The following is a 16,570-nucleotide window of genomic DNA, read 5'->3' on the forward strand; positions in this document are numbered from 1 at the left end:
GCACTATTCAGTGCTCATCATGATGAGTTAATCCCCTTTATCTATTTCACCCATCCTCCCACCAACCTGCCCTCTGGCAAGCACCAATTTGTTCTCTGTATTTAAGAATCCATTTGCAAAACATTTTTGCTTACTGCCTTTAAAGTATAAGGGAGTTGTGTATATATTCAGTTATACTTGGAAATCTGGTTCTAAGTATACCTAGCAGGATGGAAATGGCAGTGTGGGGCTGGGCATATATCCAATGGCTCCCTAAAGATATTTCTAAACATTGTATTTATTAAAGGAATAAAATGACCAAGAGTAGATGGTTACCCAGGAGGGAAGACCTTATATTTTACTAGGGCAGACTAAAAATTACGTGCAGGGCCAACTCTAAGAAAAATTGTGATGTCTGTGGGGACTCATTGTCCTTATTCTCAAGAACTTAAGGTCTGACATCCTACTAAGTGCTCTGGACCTTTTAAAAAAGGCCCATTAAAATTTACCAAATCTTCTAGTAACTCATTCCCTTGGTGGGGAATTGTCTACTAGCTCTTATTGGGTTATACTCTGGAAGATGATAAAGCTACATGACTGTTAGGAATTATAATTTGTGGTAAATGTGAATGATACACTTTTAGGTATACAGTTCTTGTAAGCAGATTCCTATTTTGCCTATGAATGGGTGTGGTCCTGCTTAAGGTTCCCTTTAAATATAACAAATCCTCATGCTAAACAAGCCACTTAGATATTAAACTATTTTAAACATATGGCAGATCAAGTAATATGCCCTGAAACTTAACTACACATGCAAATATTATGCTATACATGCTGTAAAGCTGAAATTAGGCATATGCTTCAACACTAGGTTTTTACTACATATTTGAGTAAAATGTAGGTGAATGGAGGTAACAGATAACATATGCCTATTTTCAGTTCTAGAGTAAGGGGATCCATTCATGAAATTGCCATTATTATTAAGACTTTTATATTTAATGCAAAGATGTTGTTATGAAGTATAATGTAGTTGCTGGGTAGTACCATGACATCAAGTGTCACAACATCTTGTGACTGCAAAACATCTTGGTGCTGCAAAACCTTTTTTGTGAAATGAATATAAATTTATACTACCACCACAGGCTGTGTGTGCCTGACTTGTACTATCAGTGAGTTGCTCCACAATAAGTGAAAGGCTTTCTGGTGTATACTGTCACAATAATTTACACGACCTGTTTTCATGAGTGCTAAGTGGCAATGGCAGAATGACTAAAATGTTTTTCCTTTGCAGCAGAGTAGGCAAGTCTTACAAGCTTTTCAAGAGGCAAGGATGATACAACAGTCACACGGTTCTAAAAGGAGACACTTTTGCAAATGGACTTAGCAATGTGATAGTTCAATGCAACTTAGCATTCTTGATAGTTATCAATACTTGCTATATAGGGGAAAAGGGCCAGGTATTTTGCTCTATACAACCTCCTACTGAAGTTCATTCAGAATACAAAAGAATGTAGCCATTTTACTGAAACTTCCAAGGAGAAAAGTTAAGCATTGAGAATTGAAGAGCATGGCATTTTCATCATCATTTACCTCTTCAGTAATTGAATCTAATGATGAAGTGGCTTCATCATAGAGAATGACTGGGGGGTCCTTCAAAATGGCTCTTGCAATTGCTACTCTTTGCTTTTCTCCTCCTGGTAAAGAAAAATTTAGTTTAAGGATATATAACATAATGACACTTTGTTTCTAGTATTTCCACTGGTCATAACCACCAAGTAATGCCTTTAACATTTACCTCTACTCTGATCACTGTTCATTTTACTCAGTTTTAAGAGTCTAAGTTCATATATGATATCCTTTGATAAACTATACACTCTGCTCTGGAACATAAATATAATTCTGGATTCTGACTTTGTGGCAGGTAAAGAGAAAAAGAAGTAACAGCTTTGATTCCACAATTATTCCTCTCACTGTAAATATGCTCATTACATATGTTACTTTATATTACTTCCCAATTGACAGCATCTCAGAACAATTTCAATATTAGAGAACTAACAAAGACAAAACTAAATTCAATATCTGAAACCTGGAATCTTGGAAAACACGAAACTGAATATCTAAATGTATTTCTTGGGGTGCCTGGGTGGCTCAGTCGCTTAAAGTGTCTGGTTCTTGATTTTGGCTCAGGTCATGATCTCATGGTTCGTGAATTTGAGTCCCACATCAGGCTCTGCGCCGAGAGTGCAGAAACTGCTTGCCCTTCTCTCTCTCTCTCTGCCTCTCCCTTGTACCTTCTCTCTCTCTCTCTCTCTAAACAAACAAACAAACAAAGGGGCACCTGGGTGACTCAGTTGGTTAAACATCTGACTCTTGGTTTCAGCTTGGGTCATGATCTCATGGTTCACGAATTCAAGCCCTACATCAGGCTCTGTGCTGGCAGCATGGAGCCTGCTTGGGATTCTGTCTCCCCCTCTCTCTGCCCCTCCTCTATTCACACACTCTCTCTCTCTCTCTCTCTCAAAAATAAATAAATAAACATTTAAAATAAAACTTAAAACAAATAAAGAAATAAATTTATTTCTTAACAAAAAAGTACCATTCAGCCAGTATTCTTCTCAAGGATTTTTTTCTGGAGGAAATTACTTTTATTGCATCCTTCAAAGTTAAAGGTATATACTCGATACCTCATATTTCACCTTAGTTACTTGCTATGGTCTCTAGAAAAGCAGAATTTTAAAACAGAAAGGAACAGAGACCCAGAAAGGTTTACTGGGTTTAGTCAAGGTCACAGAGCAAATTCCAGTGGAATCTGGGCTAGACCTGACTCCCATGCCAATGCTCTTCCTATCATAATATGCAAGCCCATATTTATTCCTAATATACTCTAGTGAAAACAAAGCAATCTTTTCTTCCCTTACTGGGAAGGGAAGTAGGTCTAAAGTCATCAATCTTACACAAAACTATAGTTGGAAATATAGAAGATGATGTTTTGCTGAATATGCCCCTCTTGGCTTCTTTTCTGTTATCCAGTAATTTATCAATGTCTGAACAAACTTGTATTTTTCAGCTTCAGTAACTTCTTCAAGAAGCAAGCTCTACCTATTTATTGGTACACTTTATATTTCTTCTGCAATTATTATTTCCAACCAGTAAAGGGAGCTCCTTATGTCTAACAGTAGTACATAAGTTTATATTTATACTATCCACATTCTTCCCCATTCAATAAGATCAAAATTCTCCTACCAAAGCAGGCATCATGCCAGAACTATCTGCTTACCCACCTGGCAACTCAGTGGCAGAAAGTGCCTAAAAGAAGTAGATACTCAGAGGAAGGACTAGTTTAGACATGCCTCCCAAATTTCAAGCGGAAACCAACTCAGTTTCAATTCTATCCAGTAGAATTTTGGAAATTGAAGAAGAAACATTTGTTTGTTCCCTACCATAAATATTAGCATAGACACTAAATAATACAAATGCTCATTCAGAGAGGTCTAGCTGTAAGGTGATGGGTATTAGGTAAGAATACAATTTCTTTAGCCATTCTTACTCCCAAAGGCATGCAGAGAGGAAAAAATTGATTGGAAAATGGCATGTGGCATAACTATCTGAAGCAGTCATATATTGAGAGGCCTAGTTTATACTACGTGAAAACTTGTATATCTTTAGAATTAGGCAACTGGACAAATCATCTGGAGGTGGCCTGGTTAGCTGGACACTACTACCATTAAGAGCAATGGTAAAGTATAAAGGGGGACTGGAATGATGTAAGTATCTTATACTATCAGGTGATAATAAAAAAAAAACCCACTACAGGGGCACCTGCGTGGCTCAGTCGGTTAAGCGTCCGACTTCAGCTCAGGTCATGATCTTGTGGTTTGTGAGTTTGAGCCCTGCATTGGGCTCTGTGCTGACAGCTCAGAGCCTGGAGCCTGCTTCGGATTTGGTGTCTCTCTCCCTCTCTGCCACTCCCCCACTCATACTCTCTGCCTCTCAAAAATAAACGTAAAAAAAATTAAAACACTATAAACCAACCTAACTTGAAAACAATCTTTGCTTAACATTTCCTAAACCTAGATCAAAACTTTCTAATGGACTGCAAATTCCTTGAGAGCAAGTCCGTTTTTGCTTCATCTTTTTAACTCTTAAATCATTTAACATATTAGCTTGTACATAGTATGTACCTAATCAATGTTGTGAATAAATGAAGCCAGTTTGTAATGAAAACGAATGGGGACTCATTAAAATTCATGGAGTATTCTTCATTTTCTTTTCGCCTCACCTCCATCCTTAATCTACGCATTTCCTCCCTAAATTAAACTAGAGTGGAGAATAAATGTAAAGGGTATAGTGTGTTTATATGAGTTACAGTAATACTTTTAGGCATTAGATAGCATTACACTTCTGGAATTCAAATAATTTTTGGTGAAAAAATATTTTTATGGATCCTCCAAAAAAATTCAGTTTTTTTGTTAACATTTATTTATTTTTGAGACAGAGAGAGACAGAGCATGAATGGGGGAGGGGCAGAGAGAGAGGGAGACACAGAATTGGAAGCAGGCTCCAGGCTCCGAGCACCAGCCCAGAGCCCGATGCAGGGCTTGAATTCACCGACCGTGAGATCGTGACCTGAGCTGAAGTCGGATGCTTAACTGACTGAGCCACCCAGGCGCCCCCAAAATTCAGTTTTTATAAGATAATGATTATTAAACCTAGAAATCTCATTATTAAACACTTAAATAGAAACCTACAAGCCCCAAAATTTACTTGATCACTGAACCAACAAGGACATGAAAATGAAGTTAACTGTAAAGAAACTACAGCAGTTAAGTATATCAAGTGTAAGGAAGTCTAAAGCATTGAAAACATCCCGTAACAAACTAGGAAATTATGATGAGATACACTATTTACTATAAAATTACTTTTCCCTACTCTTAGTACTTTCTCAGGTGAATAATGATCTTGGCTTTCCTTTAATATTAAAATTATGGATAATAAGTTAACACCGATCTGAGCACATATCAGTAATCTACTATTAAGTACTTACCATTTGCAGCTGCAAGTGAAAACAATCAAACAAAAAAACATCTGCATGACTTGAGAAGTTATTTCCAACATGCTGAATTATTTACAGTGATGGCTGAGACCTTGTTGAAAGTGACTGGATGAGCACTCGGTATGTACTCTGTCATTACATTTTCTAGAAAATGGCTCTACACAATGGGACAGATCTAAAATCTCTGATTACCTGAAAGTTTGAGTCCTCGTTCCCCTACTTGTGTATCATATCCATGTGGCATTCGAAGAATTGAATCATGGAGTCCAGCTAATTTTGCCACTGCATACACTTCCTCAGGTGAAGCATGGATGTTTCCATATAAGAGGTTGTAGTAAATAGTATTGTGGAAGAGGACAGCATCCTGGAGCAGATTTATGTATACATACATATACATGTATATTCATTATAAAAAATTCAAACAATTTAGTAAAGACATAAAGAGTAAAATATAACCCCTTTATCATCCCCCTCATCCTTGCAATCCCATTTCCCTCCCCAGTACTAATCACCATGAACAATGTGTTGAGTATCAATCCAGATTTTTGATACATCTATATGCCATACACTTCTTTTTTCACATAGGGGAGTCATACTGTATCTATATAAATATATAATTTTATAAATTGCATTTTTCACTTAACATACCCTGGAAATTGTTCACATCAGTAATCCCACCTCACTGTTTTTAATAGTTGTATGATACTAACAATGTATTTATTTATTTCTCTATTGATAGACATTAATGTAGGTTCCAGATTTTTGCTACTACAGTGTTGGAATAAAATAGCATTACATATAGGACTTTGTGCACTTGTGTATTTCTGTAAGAAGGATTCCTAGGAGTAGATTGATGAGCTAAAAGGGAAGCATACATTCATCCTTTGAGAGTACTGCCTGCTTTCCAAAATGCTCCAACAGTATACACACTTCAACCCATATTTTATGAGTTTGTCAGGTCCCTGTTTTCTCAACAGGCCTGCATATTAATAAGTTTCAGTTGTTGCTACTTTTGTGGGTAAAAATTTGCTTTTCGTTTAAATTAGCACTTCCCTAATTACTAATGAGGCTGAATATGTTATACGTTCCTCAGAAGCTTTTAAACTGGACACAGAAAACAAAGGATTTATACACTATAGATATTTTTTGGAGAAAGTTCACTGTAAGCATTCATTTGATATTTCATCTTATTCTGACTTAGTCTCTAAATGGCTGAAAGGCAACAGTTAGTAAAATGAAATAAAATGGCTCCATTACTTTACCTTAACCAAGATAATTAATATCTTCTTTAATATCACAATCAGCCCCAGAGTTTCAGGTATTACTTCAAATAATATTTTAAACATTTTAAGCCAACTACTAATATAAAAAAGTTCTTATATTGAGATGGTACTTAACCCCAATAAGCTTGAAGTTCTATAAAAAGAAAATACTTATTTTTAAATATTTTATATTCAGAAGAGTTAATAAATGCTATCTGGAAACTTTGAAAATTCAAAAAATATGGTAAAATAAAAATTAATTAAATAATCCATAATCCTATCATGTAGTGATACCTGCTATTAACATTTGGTGTGTTTTCTCCTTTCTCCTCTACTTAACATGTATTCCTTTAATATTATAAAATTGAGATTTTATATTTTGCTTGGTATCCTCTTTTTCAACAAACTTTTATCTGAGTATTTTTCCATGACACTCAATATTCTTTACAAACAGCTCATTTATAAATGGCTTTTTGTCACTTGATTCTATGGTGATAATTTAACCATCTACTTATTGTGTTGGATATTTACACTGTTTTCAACTTCTGTCATTATAAATATGTTTTTAACTTCTGATATTAAAAATAATACTGTAATGAACATCTTTGCATATAAAAATCTGTTCACATCTCTGTTTATTTCCTTACTAAAACATCCTAGAGGCAGAATTATTGGAATAAAGGATTTGAATATTCTTCTGGCTCTTGCTGCTTGTCAGGAAAGCTGTATACTTACACCAAACACCAGACTAGCCATTTTACACAGCCTTGCCCAAACTGCACATTATGAATTCTAAAATCATTGCTGACAGGTGAAAAATGGTATCCCATTGTTGATTTAATTTACATTGGTAAGGCCTCCAGTGAGGATCAGCATCTTTTTATTAATCATATATATTTTCACTTGATATACAGTTTAGGTTAGTGTTTCTCAACATAAAGTCTATTATGAATTGTCTATATCAGAATCATGTAGGAAGCATATTCAAAAATGCAGGGTTCTGGGCCCCACACAGCCTTCCTAAACTAGAATTAAGGTGTGTGAAAGAGCTGGAATTTCAATAATCTCCCTAGGCGATTCATACACACTAACATTTGGGATTCTCAGTGAAAAAGAGGGAGGACGGGGCAGAGTGGCATGTGTCAGATCACTTACAGACCTTTTATAAGCTACATATCCCTGTCTGATCCCTTTCTTACAGTTCTCCTAGGAGTTTAATTCAGATTATAGTCTGAAACTAGTTTCCGGGTCTCTCTGTTGGCTTTTAGCATAAGAAAAATTTACATCCTATAAGGCATCCTTGTCTTCTCAGATTTTGCTCAGAATTTATTTTTCCCCTAAAGTCATTCAACAAATATTTATTAAATGCTTGCTATGGGTCAGGCACTGTAGGTGGTTCTAAGAAGTCAGTGGTAAACAAGGCATAAACATGGAAGCAGATAACCAAACTGCTTTTCTAAGTTTTATAAATTCACTACGTTGGGGTACCTGGGTGGTTCAGGCGGTTAAGCGTCCGACATTGGCTCAGGTCATGATCTCACGGTTTTTGAGTTTGAGCCCCCCAACTGGGCTCCGTGCTGACAGCTCAGAGCCTGGAGCCTGCTTTGGATCTGGGTCCCCCTCTCTCTCTGCCGCTCCCCCTCTCGTGCTCTATCTCTCTCTCAAAATTAGATATTAAAGAAAATTTTATAAATAAATTCACTATGTCAAAAACTGTTCAAAATTATAGTAATAGCTTTAAATTACTGAGCATTACGTGATGGATGCTGTGCTTAGTGCTTTATAGATATTGTCTCTAATCCATAAAAATTCTATCCCATAAGACAGATGGTTATTATCCTTACTTTAAAGATAAACTGAGGACCAAGACCACAGAACTTACAAGGGTTAGAGCTAAGGTTAGAATCCATATCTGTCTGATTCTAGTCTGGGCTCTTTCCATTATATTATGCTATCTTTCTAAGATCTAAAAAAATTTTTTCCATCATTCAGATTTTTCATTCACATTTTTTTAAGGCTTTTTGGTAACTGAATTTACCTGTAGGGTCTAATGCTTCCTACTTAGTTAGCAATATACTCTTTGGATTCAAATTATTCTAACAAAAATCTACCAACCCAGTAAGTTTTTCCCCAAATAGGTTTTCTTCCTTTTTTAAATACCTGAGGTACTACTCCCACTGCCCGCCGAAGGCTTTCCAGGCTCACATCTTGTATATTTTGACCAGCAAGGTAAATGTTACCCTTTTGAGGCTCATAGAAGCGAAACAACAGTCTTACTATTGTGCTTTTTCTGAAATTGAAGACAAGGAAAGGTTAATTAGCTCTTACTGGCATTAGGGAATCCCTGTTTTAAACCACTGTAATCATTTTATGATAAAGAAAAAATATTACATTGGGAATCATCAATCAATGATGTAGAATTTTATAAATAACTAAATTACCCACCCTGACCCACTACCTCCTACAATGGCCACTTTCTTTCCTGCAGGGACTTCAAAAGATACTCCATCAAGGACTTTCTGCCCCTCAACATATTCAAAATGCACATTATCAAAGACCACCGTAGATGTCTGTGGTGTGATCTGAATGGGAGATGCCATTGCCTTGTCCTAGTAGGGAAGAGAAAAAAAGCCACTTTATATACCATGTAGACTATAGCTATGTAGACAATTTTCTAATTCACAGAAAAAGGGAAAAAATGGGGAAACAGGAGGTTTATAAGTAGTGTTAGACCACTTCCAAGCATGCTTTTAAAGTTTTGTTTTTTTTTTTTACTCCTCACTAAGGTCAAGAACTCCTAAATGTTTTGATTTTTGAGCAATGTTGGGGGGCAGGTAGAGGGATGGTGGGCAGGGGAGTAAGGAAGTTTAGGACATGAGGAAAGGCAATCACACATTTTATACCATTATTAGCAAAAGTAAATCAGGTGCAAGTACAAATAATTCAAGTTAACAAAATTTAGCTTCTAGGTATAATATTCTTTGCTAACATTGTAAAGTTTCTAAACATGGAAGTAAAAGCTATAACAACCTCTTAATACACATCATAGCCCCAATTCCTGCAAAAAAGAAACTGGTTTGCTAACATGGTGATGTAAGAATATTCCCTTAGAATAATCCTATTAATGGGATGATGCTCACATGCTGTTTAAAAGGTACTAAATAGATTACTTACTTTAATTCGAGTGTCTACTTTGAGTAGAGTAAACAAGGTGTTCATATCTATCAGTGCTTGTCTAGTTTCTCTATATACAGTCCCCAGAAAGTTAAGGGGCAATGAAAGTTGAAAAAGCAGTCCATTCACCATTACTAGATCTCCAACAGTAAGGGTACCTTAATATGTAGTTGAGAGAAGAAAAAAAAGGTATTTTAGATGTTATAAACTTTTCCAGCTTAAGATAGAGAAGTTTATTAGTCTGGAATATAATATTCTATAACTAAAATAAATTTTAAAAAATTATGCTATAATTTTCATAGCATAAAATGTACATAACCAGTAACTCTTAAGGTCTATGAAAATTTAAAAGCATTTTAATTCATGATTTAGCAATATAGAGAACTTGATATAAGTGGAATGGGAACCACCTACCCATACACTATACATAATATACGCACACAAAAAAGAATGGTTTAAGTGAAGATAGAAATGGATGGCTAAATATCTCTCTCCTTTCTTCCTAAGACACTAGCAAGTTTCTTTGCAATGTGAAATAGAAAAAAAAAAATTTAAGTATATATTAAAAATTGGAACAAATGGGTATCATGATTGGGAATGATAAACCATATATTAAGGTCACAGTGAATGAATAAATCTTAACTGAGTGGGCAGATTACAGAAAAGAGGCAGACATTATTTACTTTTGAAATGTTTTGCAAATGTAAAATTAATAGAAAGATTAAAATGTAACTTGTAATTGTAAAAAGAATGTGTGGTGCATTTTAGTCCTTTGGACTAAACACTAAATTAATTACATTGCTTTCCAGGTCTACAAGAGAAATTAGAAATATCAGATGCTAAAAAAAGAATTTACTCCTGAAAGAATCAATATGTAGCCTCACAAAATGGATAAACAGTAGTTCTAATTAATGAGGGAGCTAGCGCTAAACTTGTAGTGTCAAACAAAAGGAAGTTAAAAAAAAACATTATTATACAATTAAGAAAACACATTCTGATATAAAAAGGAAAGTAATCCAAGGATGTTAAAGCACTTTATTGAATATGCTTTATAACTAAGACTAATATATACATTCCTTTCATCAATCCTTATTTATAAAGGTTAAGAAAAACATCTATAAATGTGAAAACTGCAGATCCATTACCTGCCACGATTCCCTGACTGGCGAGCACCATAATAGCCGTTAAACCAACACTGAAAATAGCACTTTGACCAAAGTTCAGCATAGCCAGAGTAGAGGTACTTTTCAATGAAGCAGTCTCATATGTCTTCAGAAATCTATCATATCTTTGTGCTTCATAGTTCTCATTATTAAAATACTACAAAATATACAAAAATAGTTATTACATGCAAGTACAATTATAATTTTTCTCTTAAGCGATTAGTATCCTTTTCATCAGACTTTATGTATGGATTCAATTTTGTATTGCCATACTCCACTTTAAAAACTTTCAATACATTGAGCCATGGTACTCCTGCAGTTTTCCACAGTGAACTATATTTGAAAAGTCCATAAAATTCATCGCATATTTACTGAAGGCCTCGTTAATTTAAACCCAGATCTAAAAAAAAGTGTTAATGGAACTTCCTTTACAAAGCTTTCTTCCCCTGATCCTCTGAGACTGAACTGACAGTTCTCATTGCCCCCACCACTTTATGCTTTCTTTTATAGTCAACTGCATACTTAACTATAATTCTCCCAATTTATGGGACTTAATTCTGGGAGGGCAAGCCTTTTATCAATCATTTTTACCACACTTCCCCATCACAGGACTTAGTATAGTGCTTTGGACACAAGAACCATTCAGGAATATTTGTTAAATGGAAAAATGGACACATAAATGAGAATTAATGAAAATCACTATATGCTAGGTCCTCTGAGGGACAGTCAAGACCTTACATGTCAGTTTGATTAGCTTAGTGTTAATTCTGAATCAAGATGCTAAATATACTCATCACTTACAAATTAATTCAGAAGGTAAAATTCTGATGTTGCCACACAAAAACTGAGGTGGAAAGAGAGGAGAATTTCCAAATAAAGAAAAATAATAAAGTACAATTATTTCATCACACTTAGAGATCCTATCCTAATCTGAAGCTCTAACTTACAGCACCTATTCAGCTAAATGGCAGAACAAATCTCTGTGCAGTGTGAAAGGGAGAGGAAGTATAATTAAACATATTACCTTCACAGTTTCATAATTCAGCAGTGAGTCTATGGCAGCATTACCTGCATCATTATCTGCTTTGTTCATCTCTATTCTAAATCTAGTTCTGTAAGACAAAGATTCACATAGGCATGAAATTTTTGCTATGTAAATGTAACTAATTTCTGAACCTTGACTGGCCTCTAGGAAATACTTTACCTCCACCGTGTAACAGCAACTGTGAATGCTGTGTATGCACCAAGTGTCCCGAGGGTTACTAATGCAAACTGGGCACCACATCTATAATACTGGAGAAGGCAAAATAAGAAATGATAAACAGTCACTGTTCTTGCAAATAGCTTATAATATGTAACAGCAAATATCAATCAAAAGATTTTAATAGAAATATGTTGATGAGAATTGTATAAATAAATAATTTTGTGAGAAATCAAATACCTTAGAAAAGCTATTTTAGGTAACAAGGGAAGAAAGCCAAACTACACTTGCCACATTGATACTACCGTCATATGCTAGGATAAAAATAATGCAATAAGCCTTAAGAGGAATAAAACGTATATATACAGTCTTAATTACAAAATATGAAATTGCCTAAATGTTATAAATGGTGAATAAAAATCTAGATAATCTGAGTATACCAAAGTCATATACAAAAATCTCTATTAACAAAAAAATTACAAGCGCTAGTTAAATGACTGATCTATGTGTAGAAGTGACCAGCTCTTTACAATAACAACATGATAAAGATTTTGGATGGTCCCTTGAAGCTTGTAGCAAAATAATTAAATGAACTGCATAATCCTTCTGGTACCGTGGAATTTTGCTTTCAAACCATGAGCATTCAATAGCACTACAGCTTCCAGTACTAAATAGCTTCCAATGAGAATGTAAGATAAAAGCTTGTTATGAAAAATTTTTTACTTACCAAAATACCACTGACAAGAGTCACCTCGAACATGATGGGAAGAAGATTAAATACTAAAGCACTCAGGACAAAACTGATACCCCTTGTCCCTCTGTCAATAGCTTTTGATAAAGCTCCTGTCTGTCTACTTAGATGGAAAGCCAGATCCAGGTTGTGAAGATGGAGAAAGACATTTCTGGCTATTCTTCGGATTGAATTTTGGGCTACCTTGCCAAATACTGCATTTCGAACTTCATTAAAAAAGGCAGCTCCAGCTCTTGATACACCATCTGACAAGACATTCAAAAGAAAAAATGGGATGTGAAAACATTCGAATCATAGGAGTGTAAAAATGATAAACATATGGCAAGTAAGAAAGTGTTTACACAATAAATGAATACATCACAGAATACTTCCATTAAAAGAAACCTAGAAAGAAAGCATCTAGCCTAGTGAGTACCAATCCTTCCACCACCCTGAATCCCTTTCAGTGTTATTTTCCTCTATAAACTCCAGATGATGAAAGATTTTTTCCAACTAAATACTTGTTTTTAATTTTTAAAAATTTAATGTTTTTATTTATTTTTGAGAGACAGCGTGCTAGTGGGGGAGGGGCAGAGAGAGAGAGGGAGAGCGCTGTCAGCACAGAGCCTGACGTGGGGCTTGAACTCATGGACTGTGAGATCATGACCTGAGCTAAGTCAGATGCTTAACTGACTGAGCCACCCAGGTACCCCTCCAACTAAATACTTTTAATAAGTAGCACCCCACATGGCCTTATTGTGGATAAATGTACAATATTTGTACAGGTTTTTTTTTTTATCTAATCCAATTCCCCCAAATAACAAATGATAAAATCGAGATCCTGAAAAATCAAGTGCCTTGACTAAAGCATGCCCCCATTCAAACCTCCTGAGTCTCATAAAGTGTCCTTTCTAATGCAGGAGTAAACAAAGCAACATATTGTGTTCTTTAAAAATGGTAAATGTGTCAAGGCTATTGAATGTAACTTAATGAAGCATTAATATACATATAGCATTATTTAGCTATTTCCCATTAAGCAGTTAACAACAATAACAAGAAAATAACTAGCCTTATTTTCAGGAATCTTATTAACAATTATTAGAAGTGGTAATTATGAATTTAAAATCTTATTTCATGTTATATTTTTCTAGAACTTAAAAAATGAGACTGTTTTTACAGAATTTTAGAAAACATAAAGAATTTTTTTAAACTACCTATCAAAAATCATATGTAAAACGATAAACATCCAAAATGCTAACTTGTGTTTGTGGTAAAAAGGTCATCTGCTCAAATATGATGAAACCCTCTTGAAGAAAGTCAACACCTGTAGATAGATTAAAGAATCAAACATACAGCCAATCAGAACTGCCGTTGCCATGGTTGCAACTGTATTTGGTGCATCACTCAGGTTCAGCATGTTTCCCGACATCTGGTTGAGGCTGTCTACAGCATATTTAAACATGAAGGGAACCACAATATTCATGGCCTAAAAATATAAAAGCAATTACCCATCATATACAAAATATTTTCTAAAAGTACAAGTATTTACCTTAAATTAGTGTTTATGGGAATGTTTAGATATTAATCATTTACTAGTATTGAAATGATTTTCCTAGTTTATAAAGATAAAATCTTTGGCATTGGAGAGCTGTCATTTCAGGACTCCTACCTCACACTGACTCATGTTAATATTAATTTATAACTTACGTGCATTAGTCAAATGCTTGGGCCTCCATGAAATAATCCCTGATCATTTACTCAAAATGCTCTCTCCATTATCTGAAATCCTACAGAGCTTCTGGCACTTAAGGCAAACTGCCTTATATGATAGTTCTTTATGTATATGTATATATATATATATATATATATACACACACACACACACACACATATATCTTCAATCATACATACATATTCAATCAAATATGTAAAATTATTTGTTCACCAAAATAATAGTAAAACTAAAATTATATAGCAAAAAAGTATCTCAAAAGCAATAAATTACAAGTATCTCTGTGGCTGATTCACCATTGGGGGAAAAAAAAAACATACACACATAACACTGATAGATCTATTTGCCCCACAAAAAGATTCCTTTGTTCAGAGAATAGGTGGGGGAATTAGTGAAACAGATGAAGGGAATTAAGAGATACAAACTTCTAGTTACAAAGTAAGTAAGTCACAGAGATGAAAAGTACAGCATAAGAAACATAATCAATAATATTGTAATAATGTTGTATGGTGACTACATTTATTGTGGTGAGCACTGAGTAATGTATACAATTACTGAATCACTGTATCGTATACCTGAAACTAATATGACATTGTATGTCAACTATAATTCAATAATAAAAATTTAAAAAGATTCCTTTGCTCCAATACTAAAGAAAACCCACTAAATACCAAACTAAACTTTTAAAAACCAACCTATTCCTCCATGAGAATATACCAAAAAATATGAAAACTATGGGTATAATGCTTTCATATGTTCAAGGCAAATATTCAATCACTCACATTTCACATTTTCTGCAAGGTTACAGTATCAAATACACCAACTATCATTTAAGAATAGAAAACTGATTAGAATGCCAAAGCTTTAAAGAAATTAAATTCATATACAATAACATGTGAAAGCAATTTTGTTAGGCTTACCAAAAACAATGAAATCCCACCCCTTGTAAACATTCCATTTAAAGTATTGTCAACAAGCCTAAGTTTAGCTGACAACTGACAGGAGCTATGTAAATCTTACCAACCAAGATTTTGAAGTAAAGTATACAAGTGTCCTAGCAACCCAGCAGGTACTCGCATTCAATAATATCATTAAAATACACAGCAGATGTTGGAACACTTTTAAGAATGAAACAGTATGGGATAAATTGCTTAAAGTTTTTTTCTGACTTCTAAAATATAATCTAATACAATAGCAAGTTTCAAGTATGACAAAATTGTCGATTCTGAATTCTATATAATCATATAATCTCAAGCTCTTGCTTCTGCTTGAAATGGCCTACCTGCCAGATTTACCTACCTCTCCATTCTTCAAAACCCACTCTGAATACCATTCCCTTCTCTGAAACTTGCAGCCCATGTGACATTCTTCCGATTTTCCAACTCCTCTTTTTGATAGTTTATACATCAGTATCTATCATTTTTATTACATATTTATCATTCACATTCTAGGAGCAATGTGCATGGATATACTGGCTTCTCAACCTCAGTTCACAAACCTTTTGTGGCAAACAAACATTTTGTGAACAATACCTACAGGAATCAGGTATGGTGCTATGTACCTTCACAAAGGTAAAAGCTGAATGAAATAACAATTCCATTAAATAGATATCCGTGTAACTGAGGAAACTCAGGTTCCATGAGGTTTAATAACTTGTCTGGGAAGCAGCAGAGCTGGGATTAAAATCCAAGACTGACTTGAAATTCAGAATTTTCTTCTAGTATAGCATAGCCATATTAGCATCTCATAAAGCAAGAGACCATATTATTTTACTACATTTGCACCCTAAAGTGGATGCTCTCATATGTGCTGTTGAAACCAGCTATAAAGTATGACACAAATAATTTAAATAAATCATAGCTGATTCCAGGGTTTCCATATAATAAGACCACATCCCCTCACTTGCATTCCAATACAATTTCTTGAGTGGGAGAAAAAGTGATAGTTACAGCTAGCACGCAATTCTCATAACTTACAGCCTATTATATCTTTGCCACAGCCAGAGTGCATAGTGACCAAAACTAATTAATGTATCACCAAGAAAGTTGTGTAATTTTAATTTCTTGAAAATGTGTTTGGGTTGGTCAAATATGTGAGCATCTTCAATTTTTTTTTTTAACATTGATTCATTTTTTGAGAGACAGAGAGAGACAGAGTGTGAGCGGGGAAGGGACAGAGAAAGAGGGAGACACAGAATCCGAAGCAGGCTCCAGGCTCTCAGCTGTCAGCACAGAGCCCCATGCAGGGCTTGAACCCACGGACTACAAGATCATGAC

General features: G+C 34.8%; 1 protein-coding gene across 1 annotated transcript in view; it reads right to left on the reverse strand.

The window, feature by feature from the left end:
* The window catches only part of ABCB7 (ATP binding cassette subfamily B member 7), a 162,566-nt gene that overhangs the window by 23,734 nt on the left and 122,262 nt on the right, over positions 1-16,570 (reverse strand). Inside the window, exons 5-14 of the mRNA XM_047848211.1 lie at positions 13,916-14,048; positions 12,560-12,828; positions 11,836-11,924; positions 11,656-11,743; positions 10,614-10,788; positions 9,469-9,626; positions 8,740-8,903; positions 8,455-8,584; positions 5,225-5,396; positions 1,570-1,673 (exon numbers count right to left, since the gene is read on the reverse strand). Of these exons, the coding sequence (XP_047704167.1) occupies positions 1,570-1,673; positions 5,225-5,396; positions 8,455-8,584; positions 8,740-8,903; positions 9,469-9,626; positions 10,614-10,788; positions 11,656-11,743; positions 11,836-11,924; positions 12,560-12,828; positions 13,916-14,048 (1,482 nt within the window). The remainder of the gene's footprint in view (positions 1-1,569; positions 1,674-5,224; positions 5,397-8,454; positions 8,585-8,739; positions 8,904-9,468; positions 9,627-10,613; positions 10,789-11,655; positions 11,744-11,835; positions 11,925-12,559; positions 12,829-13,915; positions 14,049-16,570) is intronic.

Source organism: Prionailurus viverrinus, unplaced genomic scaffold, assembly GCF_022837055.1.
Source record: "Prionailurus viverrinus isolate Anna unplaced genomic scaffold, UM_Priviv_1.0 scaffold_55, whole genome shotgun sequence".
In the NCBI taxonomy this organism is placed as follows: Eukaryota; Metazoa; Chordata; class Mammalia; order Carnivora; family Felidae; genus Prionailurus; species Prionailurus viverrinus.